This window comes from Anomaloglossus baeobatrachus, chromosome 1 (genome assembly GCF_048569485.1).
Source record: "Anomaloglossus baeobatrachus isolate aAnoBae1 chromosome 1, aAnoBae1.hap1, whole genome shotgun sequence".
NCBI lineage: Eukaryota > Metazoa > Chordata > Amphibia > Anura > Aromobatidae > Anomaloglossus > Anomaloglossus baeobatrachus.
Genome location: NC_134353.1, coordinates 825,738,461 through 825,750,697, shown reverse-complemented (window position 1 = coordinate 825,750,697; position 12,237 = coordinate 825,738,461). Strand labels below are relative to the sequence as shown.

Below are 12,237 nucleotides of genomic sequence, written 5' to 3'. Positions count from 1 at the left end.
CGTGCTGCCACCTACATGTTACGTGCTGGGCTGACTTTATAGTGGACCAGACTTTGCAATTAAAGGAATCCATAACTAACCAGCTTGACTAATATAATTTCTTCAGCACTGGTGTCCTGTCACTTTAAGCCACTATCTGTGTTCTAAAGGCATATGTGCTCTGTTCTGTGCTTTCCTTGCTTGTCCCCTCTGTGTGATTAATTTATTGACTGTTTTCCTCTCATTATCTTGTCTTCCTCTTACTGACCCTGCTTCTCTCCCTGTCCCCCCTGTCTCTGCTTTTGGACCAGGTAACAAAACACTTGCCTTCCTCAGGAACGTCCACTATCTTCATGCTTTCTCAAACCTCCAGTACTCACAGTTTCCCTTGGAGTGATTAAGGTGAATTTGCTTACTACTTTCATGTTTCCAAATTATTGACTAATCTTTTCTTTACAGAAGTTTGTGCTTCATTTCTTTAACTCAATAACACTTAGTTGCTCTTACGAGTAAAGCAACATATTTTTATTTATTTATTTTTTTTTTAGGAATTGCATTTTTATTTTATAAGTGTTTTTACATATTACTTATATTTTTTTTTTTACTAAGCCTTAAAACTTATGGAGGCCTTTAACATAAGAAAAAAACATTATTATTTTTATTGTTATATTATTATTTATTATTATTATATTTTTTATTTTTTTATCATTATTTTATTACTATTATTATTTTTTATTAGTTTGTTATATTTATTATTATTATTATTATTATTATTTTAATTTTTTGTTAAATTAAGTTGCAGAAAGTTTCAGGATTAGTTTGTGACCTGCTCCTACCTTGAGACTTTTCTCACTCGGATGTGCTCCTCCCAGTAATACATGCTGGACTTGAGCCCTGGGCATTCGGGATGCTGCTCGCTTCACTAGCTCTTCTGGACTAACACAGCTTCATTCCTGTGCTGCTTCCTTTTTCTACAGCTCATTAGAGATTTTTTTTCTCCCTTTTGCTGGCAAACATTGATGCTGAGTGCAGGACAAGTAAAGGGGGGAAATGACAGTCTGATTCACAACCAGTGATGCCCAAGATCCCATGCAGATTGTTGTGTGTGCTTGCTCCCTAATTGCTCTCTGATACTGTGCATCCTGTGTGATCTGCCCACATGTAAGAATTGGGTACATAGTTTACGCCATCTTCTCCCTTCTGCTATCTGTAACATTGAAAGAAGGGAGCGAGAGAGCAGAAAGAATAGATACAGACAAGAGCAGTGGGCTGTCTGATCTATGTTTAAAAAAAAAAAAATGACTGAACTCCTCGACCCGACGTGTGAACAGGCGCATAACTGAACATGACATAAAATACAAAAAGACAGTTTGCACTCGGATAATGCTAAAGTATGGAAACCATGAATATGTGAACATGGACCTGCATTACTGCTAAGGAAAATCTGAGAAAAATGAATATATAGGTAAAAAGCGATTTGGTATATGTCAGTTGTGCATAACGCCAACAACTATTTTTCTGTTTATAGTTACGAGGTATACCTTTTATGTTCCTCCATTTCACAGTGTTTGTAAATTCAGTAGTTGTTTCTACAATGCGATGGCTAGAGCGTTCTCATTAGAGCCGGCCCGAACACATTATTTGTATACACATTCTTACATGTTTATGCTCATTATATTCGTTTAGCCTTTCAAATCATACTTAATATTAAATTAGTAGTGTACTGCCAGGCTGATAAAAATAAGGTTAAACCATGCTCCCTGTCACTCCTCCTCCCTATTGTTGATCACACGATTGTGTAGATGCTGGGGATCACATGGATGTCTTGTGCAGAATGCGCTTTCCTATGTACATATCTACCTGTATGATAGAATAGGTGCCTCTAATTTGGAAGCGCTGTTATTTTTTTACTGCTTACAGGGAACCTGTCATGTAAAATAAAAGTTAATCTGCAAGTTAATAGTGTTGTGATGCCTTGCAGCCACCACACTGAGGCACTGAGAGCCCCACTGCCACAAAGAAATTAATATTTCCACCGGCTGCTTTGGGCTTTCAGTTAAAGGAGCATGGTCGGCACAGTTTGAGTCTCTGCTCAGTGCATAGTGAGCGGCGCCTTTAACCACACCCCTGCACGGACTGAAAGCCGCCTCTGCACTGCATTGCACTGAATGGTTTTCATCTCCAACCCTTTCTCCCTGTGAGCGCCATGAGAGGGAAGGCAGAATAAGAACATGATACACAATCGCACTGATTTTAATTAATTGAATATTTTCCTTTATTTATAATGTTTATGACTAGTAAGCAATAGTTTAGTCTTTTATTATATTTGGTTTAGAGACAAGTTTAAGAATGAGTTTCAATTTTCTTCATTCTGGCCCTAGGAGTTTAGGGAGCATTCACTGTATGACCAAACATACAGAGGTAGCTGTCAGTTACTGGTTAGGACCGCCCACTGGACTACTGAGCGCAGAATGAGACAGGACTTAAATGAATACAATTTTTAATTTAAAAAAAAAGTTATGCTGAATCTTTTTTCTACACAACTATATCTCAATCTGTTCCTCGCCACATGGTCTATAACTGTTTAAAGCACCAATCTAGCATTTTTTTTTTATTTTTTTTTCCAGAGCAGGAGTGGTGCTTTTTAACCGAAGGTCCCTGCCCCTACTCTTATACTCGCCCTCCGACGTCTTTATGTTTTACTGCCGATGTTCCAATCCCACAGCACCATCTTGTGACTGCAACTTCTGATTGGCCAGACGTCAAATGTAACATCACAAGCTCTCAAGACAAATCTATGAGAGCCACAACAAGGCTCTCATAGACTTGTATTGAGTTGTGACCTCCACGAAACACTGGAGCAGCCGACAGGTCACAAGCTGCAGAAGACCGACTGGTGCCGATAACCAAAGAAGATGACAGCAGGTGAGTATAAGACTTGGGGCAGGAATCTTAGATTTAAAGCACCAGTCCGGCGCTGAAATAAAAAATAAAACAGCTGGATTGGTGCTTTAATATGACTAGTGTGGTGTCCCTGAGGCTTCAGTCGCCACTGGGCACTGCACCTCACTTAAGGTGCAGTATTCATCCTGGGTAAGGAGGAGGTTATTCACCGGTGTTTATCACATTGCATACAACTCCCATCATCATAATCCTCATCCTTTTCTTATTGAAAGACACCGCCAGGGTCACGGGCCGACTAGTCCGGCCCAGTAATGAGAACACATTACCCCCCCCTCCCCGTCCTGGAGCTGGGTATGTCAACTAGTTCCCTATTAAGCAAAATGTGCCACTATTTAGGTCTTTGAACTGCAGTTTTAGGGTTTACACTGTTTTAGTTTGGGAATATTATTACCAAGGAACCATTTAGTATAGTATAGCTAATGTCTTAAACTCAGTTCATGATGTTATTTCTTCAGTAAGGGATAGGTAGAGATGGTGTCACATACAGAAAAAAGTCACCTGACATGTGCTGTTGTTTCAATGTTTGTTGTATGAAAAAATTGAAGTAAATATCTATTAAGAAAAAACTAAACTTTCTATTTTGACACTGACCACTAAGCCCAATATTAAACTCCTACTTCCTGAAGTAGCCATAGATTGTCTCTGACCCTATTGATTTGTATAGAAATATTACCGCTCATGCTCTTATTTAGGCAAAGATCATAGTGAAGAAAGGGGGGGGAGGTGAGCTGTGATATCACCTATTGTGAATGATGGATCTTGTTTTATACACTGCATATAGACGTGTTACTTTACAGGCAATCTTGTCCTAATAATTATAAGACTGCTGAAAAGTCTTCTGTAAAGACTGTGAAGTAGGAGTTTAGTATTGAGCCTAGTGGCAGTTTAGGGGCCTATCTAGTGGGTAATGGTAGAAAGAATTCAGTAAAAATGATCTTCAGAGAAGATTACATATAAAGTCTGTGATCTAGAACCTCACAATGATTCTGCAACAAAGGGCTATATAGAAGACCTATACAACTGACACAACATTTTAGGCACTGGAACTAACAAACCATTAGCCATGACATTGTTTTATGCCAGATTTTCTAATTTTTGCAAAAAATATTTACTTTTATTTTTTTTTTTTCACTTTTTATCTAATTCTGGTTATTGTGACAGTTTTTGTCTAGTGGAAAACTTTGCGTCAGATTGTTTATATATAAATGTCTTATGCTTTGGAGCAATTTTGAAGAATACATTTGATTTGGATATCTCCATTTAAAGGGAACCTGTCACTAGATTTGGGGCCTATAAGTTGCGGCCACTACCACTGAGCCCTTATATACAGCATTCTAACATGCTGTATATACGAGCCCAGGCCGCTGTGTAGAACATAAAAAACACTTTATAATACTCACCTAGAAGGTCGCTCCGTTGAAGACTGGTCGAATCAGCGTCTCTGGGACCGGCGCCTCATCTTGGTCTTCCTTCTTCTGAAGCCATCGTGCATGACGCGTCCTACATCATACACACTCGCCGGCATTGAGGTCCTGCGCAGGCGCACTGTGCTCTGCCCTACTCAGGGCAGATCAAAGTATTGTAGTGCGCCTGCGCGGGACCTCAATGCCGGCGAGTGTGTATGATGTAGGACGCGTCATGCACGCCGGCTTCAGAAGAAGGAAGACCAAGATGTCCGAAAGAGGAGGCACCAGTCCCGGAAAACGAAGACACCGATTCGACCAGTCTGCAACGGAGCGACATTCTAGGCGAGTATTATAAAGTGATTTTTATGTTCTACACAGCGGCCTAGGCTCTTATATACAGGATGTTAGAATGCTGTATATAAGGGCTCAGTGGTGGTGGCCGCAGCTTATAGGCCCCAAATGTTTTAAGAAGTTCCCTTTAAGAATTTCTTTTGATGGAGCTCTTTTAGTGTATAATTGTTTAATGAAACATAAGCATCATCCATAAAGCCATTAAAATATTATAATTTTACAGTCTATCCATCATGTTCATTCTTTATTTTTTATTTTGTTTGTATCATTGTTTTAGAGAAAAATGTGCACCAAAACAGTTGTTTCAGAGTCCACCCGATCGACTGTAAGACCTCTACTTTTACGAACGTTCTCAGATGAGTCTAATGTACTATAAGAGGTACAAACCACCATAATCCAAATTATATCATGAAACCAATCAGCCCTAATCTGCTTTTGGCTAACTGATTGATGCTTAATTTTGGGATTGTGGTACAGCTGCTGAATATTCACACAGAAGAATAAGATCAGTTCTGTTTGTTGGCATAATTGGAACAGATGGGCCCTTTTTATTGCTGTAAAAGCTTTCTCATTTTTTTTTTTTAGTCCCAAAATGTATTCAGATTTATGTAAAATGACATATAATACATTGGCAAACTGTCCAGATTCAGTTATTTGGCTCCCGTCGGTTTTCCACCTGAACCAGAATTGTCCAATCAATACCTAGAACCCTCCAGAATTTTAGTAAAAAAAATATTTAAAATTTGAATTTAAAAACTGATTCCAATTATGTAAATCAACTGAAATTTGACTTATTTTACTGTAGAAAAGCTAAATGAAAGCTATTATTATATCCCTTTAAAAATATGGTGGCATATGGCTTATTTGTGATTTTATCAGTAAGCAAAGATATAATACCGCTTCTTGTTAATAGTGGCATCTGTTAATCATAAATGGCGTTATTTGCTCCTGGTCTAGTATCTTATCCAGTATCTTATGCCAGAGAAATACACATTTTTTTCTTATATGTAAATGAGCTGTTAAAGGGAACCTGTCACCGGATGTTTATAATACTCGCCTAACGGTCGGTGCGCAGCAGACTGGTCGGGTGGGCGTCTGTTCTCCAGGTCTGCGCCTCCTCTTTTGCCAACTTTGTCCTCCTTTTGAAACTAGTGTGGATGACGCGTTCTACATCATCTACACTAGCCGACATTGATATCCTGCGCAGGCGCACTATAATCCTTTGATCTGCCCTACTCAGAGCAGATCAAAGTGCGCCTGCGCGGGACACCCAACCGGCCAGTCTTCTCAGCACCGACAGTTAGCTGAGTATTATAAACATCTGGTGACAGGTTCCCTTTAAGATCTATGGGCCGGACATAGATCTCCCTGAGAATCTGCCGCCGGAGCGGATTGTACATGAAAGGAGGTGTTACCAGTGTGAGACATGTAATGACTGACTGACAGTTATAATAAAAATGATTGAAAAAAATGTGGCCACAGCCAAGTAAATATGTAATATGAGTAGTTAGATGTTTTATGAGGGTACTAATCAAGGTACTTTGCAAAGAAGAATGAGTATGAGAAATGGTGCAAAGTTAACACAAGATGCACACCCAAATATATAAACTTATAATCACACCGCTCTACAGTGAGATCAGAGCTGTACAGCAGGAGTGAACTTTGTCTCATTACAAATATTTGCAGCAGCACTTGCCCTCTCATTGTGCTCTGCTTCAGAGCTGTGCCTGATTATAACCAGTACAGTTATTACAGAGAAATCCACAAGTTTCTTTTGTAAATGAGCTGTTCCTGCCTATGGGCCAGACACTGATCTGTATGAGAATCTGCCTCAAGAGAGGGACGTTACCAGTGTGATGGCCGCTGCCTGCCCTCCTGATCTCACTGCAGAGCTGTGTGTGATTACAATGGACACATCAGCAGGTTCCTCTCAGCTTCAGCCTCCATCTCGCAGGCAGACAGGGTGGCAATATTATTGCAATAAGCAGAGCTGTGAGAGCTGCAGCAAATGTGTTTGTAAGAAGGCAAAGTTCAGTTCTACAGCTCGTGAGGGTTGATCCTGCTAACCTATTCTGAGGAGGGCAGACTTGGAATCTAAGTACCAGTTGTGACACCTGGTGCATGGAATGGGCAGAGGGTTTTTACCAGCTGCTGCGTGCAGGACCTGGATTCTGCTGCTTTTTAAAGGGAATCTGTCACCACTTTGACCCATTTAAACTGTTAATATTGGCATACAGTTAATAGAGTGCTGAAAATAATCAGACCTGTATGCCTCTTATCAGATGCCTTTTTGTAGAAAACATCTTTAATCGCTTTATGTAAATTTTAATTCTTCTAGGCTACGGGGCGGATGTTGCTCAGAAGGTAGCGCTGCCTCCTTGCTTCATTAGCATTGGTTTCGCCTTCCACCAGCCTCACAGTATCCCTGTGATGTCTAGTTCTTGTCCTGAAATTCTGCGCATGCATACTTGAGCTTCTGAAGTTCCACTGTAGTGTTCTGGCTTCCTATGGGAAATGGCTTTATGTTTCTTCTGTGCAGGCACCGGAGAGTCACTGCTACATTCTCTCCAGTCATACAGTGCCTGCGCATTTCAGTTCCTGACTTGCAACTGTAGTGTTCTGTCCTCCTATGGGAAATGGCGCCGGAGAATCACTGCTACTTCCTCTCCAGTCATACGATGCCTGCGCATTTCATTTTCTGACTTGCAACTGTAGTGTTCTGTCCTCCTATGGGAAATGGCGCTGGAGAATCACTGCTACTTCCTCTCCAGTCATACGATGCCTGCGCATTTCATTTCCTGACTTGCAACTGTAGTGTCCTGCCCTCCTATGGGCATTGGCTTCATGTTTCTTTTGCACAGGCGCCGGAGAGTGACTGCTACTTCCACTCCAGTGATATGGCGCTTGCGCAAAAGAAACATTAATCCTCTGCCAGATAGGAGGGCAGAACACTACAGTTCAACATTGGAAATGAAAGTTCTCAGGTGCGGGATTTAAGGACAAGAACTAGAGTCACAGGGATACTGTGACACTGATGGCAGGCAAAACTAATTCTAATGAAGCAAGGAGGCAGCGCGATCTTCCGGGCAGCATCCAACCCTTTACATGGAAGAACTAAGATGATTTTTCAACAAGAAGGCATCAGCCATGAGACATGCCGGTATGGGGTTTTATTTATCACTCTTATTACCCGAATTCCCATATTAATAGTTTAAACAGGTCAAAGTGGTAACAGATTCCCAAGACTAAAATAATAAAATAGATAACCTATTAATATAGTCATATTAGCCCAGGAGCCTAGATCTTTCACTAGCAAATCATTGTGAGTTCTGGCCACCATGCTTCTAGTCCTGTAGATTAGTCTATACAGGAACCGGGCTAATGGAAATATCAAAGTAAGTTATCTAGCTTACTAATTACAGGACATTGCTGGATTCACAGCCACACAGCTCAGAAATGCTTTATGATTAGTATTGAGCGGACCCTGATAGGCAAAATCCGGATCCACGCGGTTTGATCGCCAGATCCGAGTCCGACCCGGGTGCACGATCCGGATCAGTTTTTTTTTTCGCGCTCTCTCTCGTGCTCTCGCTCGCTCTCTCTCGCTCGCGCGCTCTCTCTCGCTCGCGCGCTCTCTTGCGCGCGCTCTCTCTCGCTCCGGATTATTCACAGTCCGCTCAACTCTATTTATGATGCCTTCAGTGGTGGTGTTTGTGGTTTTGATCAAGTGCTAAACAGAAAAAGAATAACACGAGCCATCAGCTTCTACATATAGTGAAAATTAGTAATGGTGATTGCAGAGGGGAAAACTGGGGAAAAAGCAGGACACAAGTCATATGAGAGACGCCATGAAGACTGAACGTGCGGGCCGAATACTTGCCAAATGGTGGAACCGCCGGGGATCAAACATTTATCACCTTTCCTGTAGTGAAGTGATAAACGTCTTTCGTGGAAAAACCCCTTTAAAAAAAAAAAAATTCTAGTCTATTATTGTAAGAGTCAACATCAACGTAGTGTAGACTAGGATAGTAAAAAAGAACAACACCACAAACTTTCTCGTTGTAGAAAGGTCAAAGCTATGAGTAAGAGCAATAAAAGAAACATAACCAAATGTAAAAGCAAACCAAACACCGAGGCCTATAAAGGTGCATCCCACAATGAGAACGCCCAATATAATTCATATGGGCAGTGGGTTAGCAAGAAGAGGAGATGGATGAAAGAAACCAGGCTTGTTTGTATTCTAACTATGAGGACACATCTGTCTGTATACGAGATGTAGACACTAACAGTTGTTTGATGATCTGCAATATTGCTTTTTTTATGTTTTAGTTGCAGTTCAGTGATAAAAATAAGACTGCCTACGTGTGCATGGTTTTAAACGGCTAAATCTCTGCTGCATCAGTTTGTATAGAGGCGATTGTTACTTTATATTTTAGTATTTCATGGAAGCATCTATATAGCTAGCACTCGCCTAAGCAGATGAAGCTACAGATGGACTGTCCTCCAAACCGTGTGCACGCATCGCAATTGAGACAGCTTAAAAGAGCAGTTTACAATAATCATCGCACTGTATACCAAAGACTGAGACATGTTTCACTTGGGGATCACTCAGTAGGATCAACCCTCAGTCTATATGGGCATGTAGGCCATAGGAAGCTGAACAAAATGATACCTTGATAACTGTGATCCGATATTTTATGCCAGAGATATCCACATTTTTCTTTTAGGTAAATGAGCTGCTAAGATCTATTGGCCGGACATAGATCTCCCTGGGAATCTTCCTCCAGAGCTGCTTAGCAATGAAAGGAGTTGTTACCAGTGAGAGACATGTAATGACTGACAGTTATACTCACACACAGCTCTACAGTGGGTTCAGAGCTAAGAGTATTGCAGGAGTGAACTTTGTCTCATTACAAACATTTGCAGCGGGACTTGTGCTCTTATAGTGCCTGATTATGACCAACACAGTACAGCAGAGTTGACCCTTGTCTCATTACAAACACAACAAGCACATTTGATGTCTTCTCACAGCGCTGTCATCTCTGTTTTACTGCCCTCCCCCACAATGGCTGTCAGTGAGATGGAAGCTCAAGCAATGAGGAGACTGCAGGTGCAAATGTGTTTATAATGACAACTTCAGCTCTACTGTGTTCTGATCTCAGTGCAGAGCGGTGTGTCATTATGAGAGCAGATTGTCAGTCATTACATGTCTCACACTGGTCCCCTTTCATTTATAAAATAAGCTCTGCAGGCCGATTCTCAGGGAGATCAGTAACCATCCAGAAGATCTTATCAACTCATTTACATATTAAAAAAAATGTGGATTTCTCTGGAATAAGACATCGATCGCAGATATCAAGGTATCATTTTATTCAGCTTCCTATGACCTACATGCCCATGTCGAAGTCCTAAATGGGCTGATTCTGCTGACAGATTCCCTTTTAACCCACAGAACTGTGCCTTCCTGAACAGATTATGAAGTTTACTGCTCATTTTCTAAATATTGTGACTTGATTGCACGTGATTGTAGCTTTAGACGCCCAAATTAGTGTCTGTCTCTTTAAGAACCTTAAAGGGAAACACTCATCAGAATATGACCAATTATTTAAATCCTGGTTTTGTTGTAAATTCAGTATTGGAGGGGGATGTTTTTATTATTTTTTTTATTTTATTTTTTCTTCATTTTACAAACTAAAAAATGGAAAAATTAAAATGGAAATTGTGCAAATTTCACGCTATATCTAATGAGCATGTGTAAATGTCATGCAGCGAGCGGGAGCAGCTTCAGCTGGGGCATAGATCCCTATTGTGATTGCTGGATCCGGTGTTTACCGGTCATTAAATGTTCATTTTCGGATGACTGTTTCCCTTCAACATTTTGGTTTGATCCTTTTACATGTTGATACCTGATTTGCCATTTTCTAAGGAAATAACCCTTGTAACCTGCCAGTCGTGCTATTCATTATTGTGTCCATGTCCCTTTAAAAGAGAAAGTATGTGTAGGATATATTCTATAGTAAACCAAACTTCACTTTATTCACCATTGATATCCGCCGTGGGAAAGACCATACAGAACAAGTCACAATAGTCGGGAACATACCAGTCATTTTCTCCGTGCCTGAAAGCTTTGCCCCTCTTTGACTTTAGTTTAGTATGTATGGAACTTTAAGTTGGCCGAACCTGGCCATATCGGTGTGAGGCGCCCCGTCTCCCCTGGCAGATCCAACCTGTATAAGTTTCAGCAGATGATCCTTTTTGTTTGGCATGGAGGAGTCTATCGGCGTCTCTCGGAGACCCCAGGATGGCTCATGCGAGCCTTTCTGTGTATAGGAGATCAGGACAGATGGCTCTCTGCCTAATGACTGTTCAACTCCCTACCATCCAATGTGTTTGGGGTCCTTCATGGAAACCTTTCTAAGGCCTTGTGCGCACTAAACAGAATTTCCTGCAGTTTTGCTGCATGTTTCGCTGCAGAAAATGTTCATAACATCTCTGCAGTGATTCACCAGCAAATCCTATAGGAAAAAAAAATGCTGTGCACACTAGGCGGATTTTGACAGCTGCATGTTTTGCTGCGGGATTCCCGCAGCAAAAGCAATTGCATGTCAATTCTTTTCCGCAGGTAGCTGCGGACTAGCTACTGGAGGAATGTCCAGTAATACCAGGCCTCTCCGCAGTTACCTGCACTGAACTCCAGAGCTGTCACCTGAGCTCCAGAGTGCAGCGTAAACTAAACTGCGAGCGCCAAGTGATTGATTCCCCGGCGATTTCAGTTTAGTTCAGGCCGGGCTGATCTCCGGAGCTCAGGTGACAGCTGTAGAGAGGCGGAGCTGCACTCCGGAGCTGTCACCTGAGCTCCGGAGATTAGCCCGGCCTGAACTAAACGGCAATCGCCGGGGAATCAGTCACTCGACGCTCGCAGTTCAGTCCAGGCTGCATTCAGGAGCTCTGAAGTTCAGTGCAGGTAACCACTGCCAGGTCTGGTATTACTGGAGATTCCTCCAGTAGCCAGTACGACGCTGGTTGCGACATTTACGCAACAAATCCGCAGCAAAACGCAACAAACCGCATGCGGATTTGGATGCGGATTTCCTTTTTCTAGTGCTCACAGGGCCTAAAGGGTTTCCTGCTGTAGTTTAAGAAAAAAAAATGCTCTTTTCTCACCCTTCCCAGGTCCACCAATAAGTTTCCTCTGCTGCTCCTGGTGTGTTTTATTGTCTGCAGCACTAGCATCCCGTTGAGAGCGCTGCAGCCAATTGGTGAGCCTAGTGGCTTCTGCCATTTTCTTAAGCCGCTGGCCTCTCCCTGTTTTGCAGTCAGCATGTCGGCACTGCAAAAAAAAAGGATACTAGAAGCAGTGGTGGAGACTGTGCTGGTCCTGGGGAGGTTGAGTAAAGTACAATTTTAGTTTTTGTTTTTTTACAAACTACACCAGGAACAAGAGTTTTTTGTGAGTTGACCACACGCCCCATCCCGCCATCCGTATGGAAATGCCACTATAGCGTTGTCCATCTAGTGATAAGCAGTGGATCTGGGG

At 41.8% G+C, this 12,237-nt stretch overlaps 1 protein-coding gene across 3 annotated transcripts in view; it reads left to right on the top strand.

Annotated features, from left to right (window-relative positions):
* Positions 1-12,237, top strand: part of LOC142253486 (phospholipid-transporting ATPase IG-like) — a 258,210-nt gene that overhangs the window by 240,161 nt on the left and 5,812 nt on the right. Inside the window, exon 29 of one of the 3 annotated variants that reach the window (XM_075325104.1) lies at positions 4,978-5,079. The exons of 1 other annotated variant lie outside the window; for it this stretch is intronic. In XM_075325104.1, the coding sequence (XP_075181219.1) occupies positions 4,978-5,076 (99 nt within the window). In that variant the 3' untranslated portion in view covers positions 5,077-5,079. Of the gene's footprint in view, positions 1-290; positions 382-4,977; positions 5,080-12,237 lie in introns of those variants that run through there. One more of the 3 variants, XM_075325105.1, reaches the window with a different exon arrangement.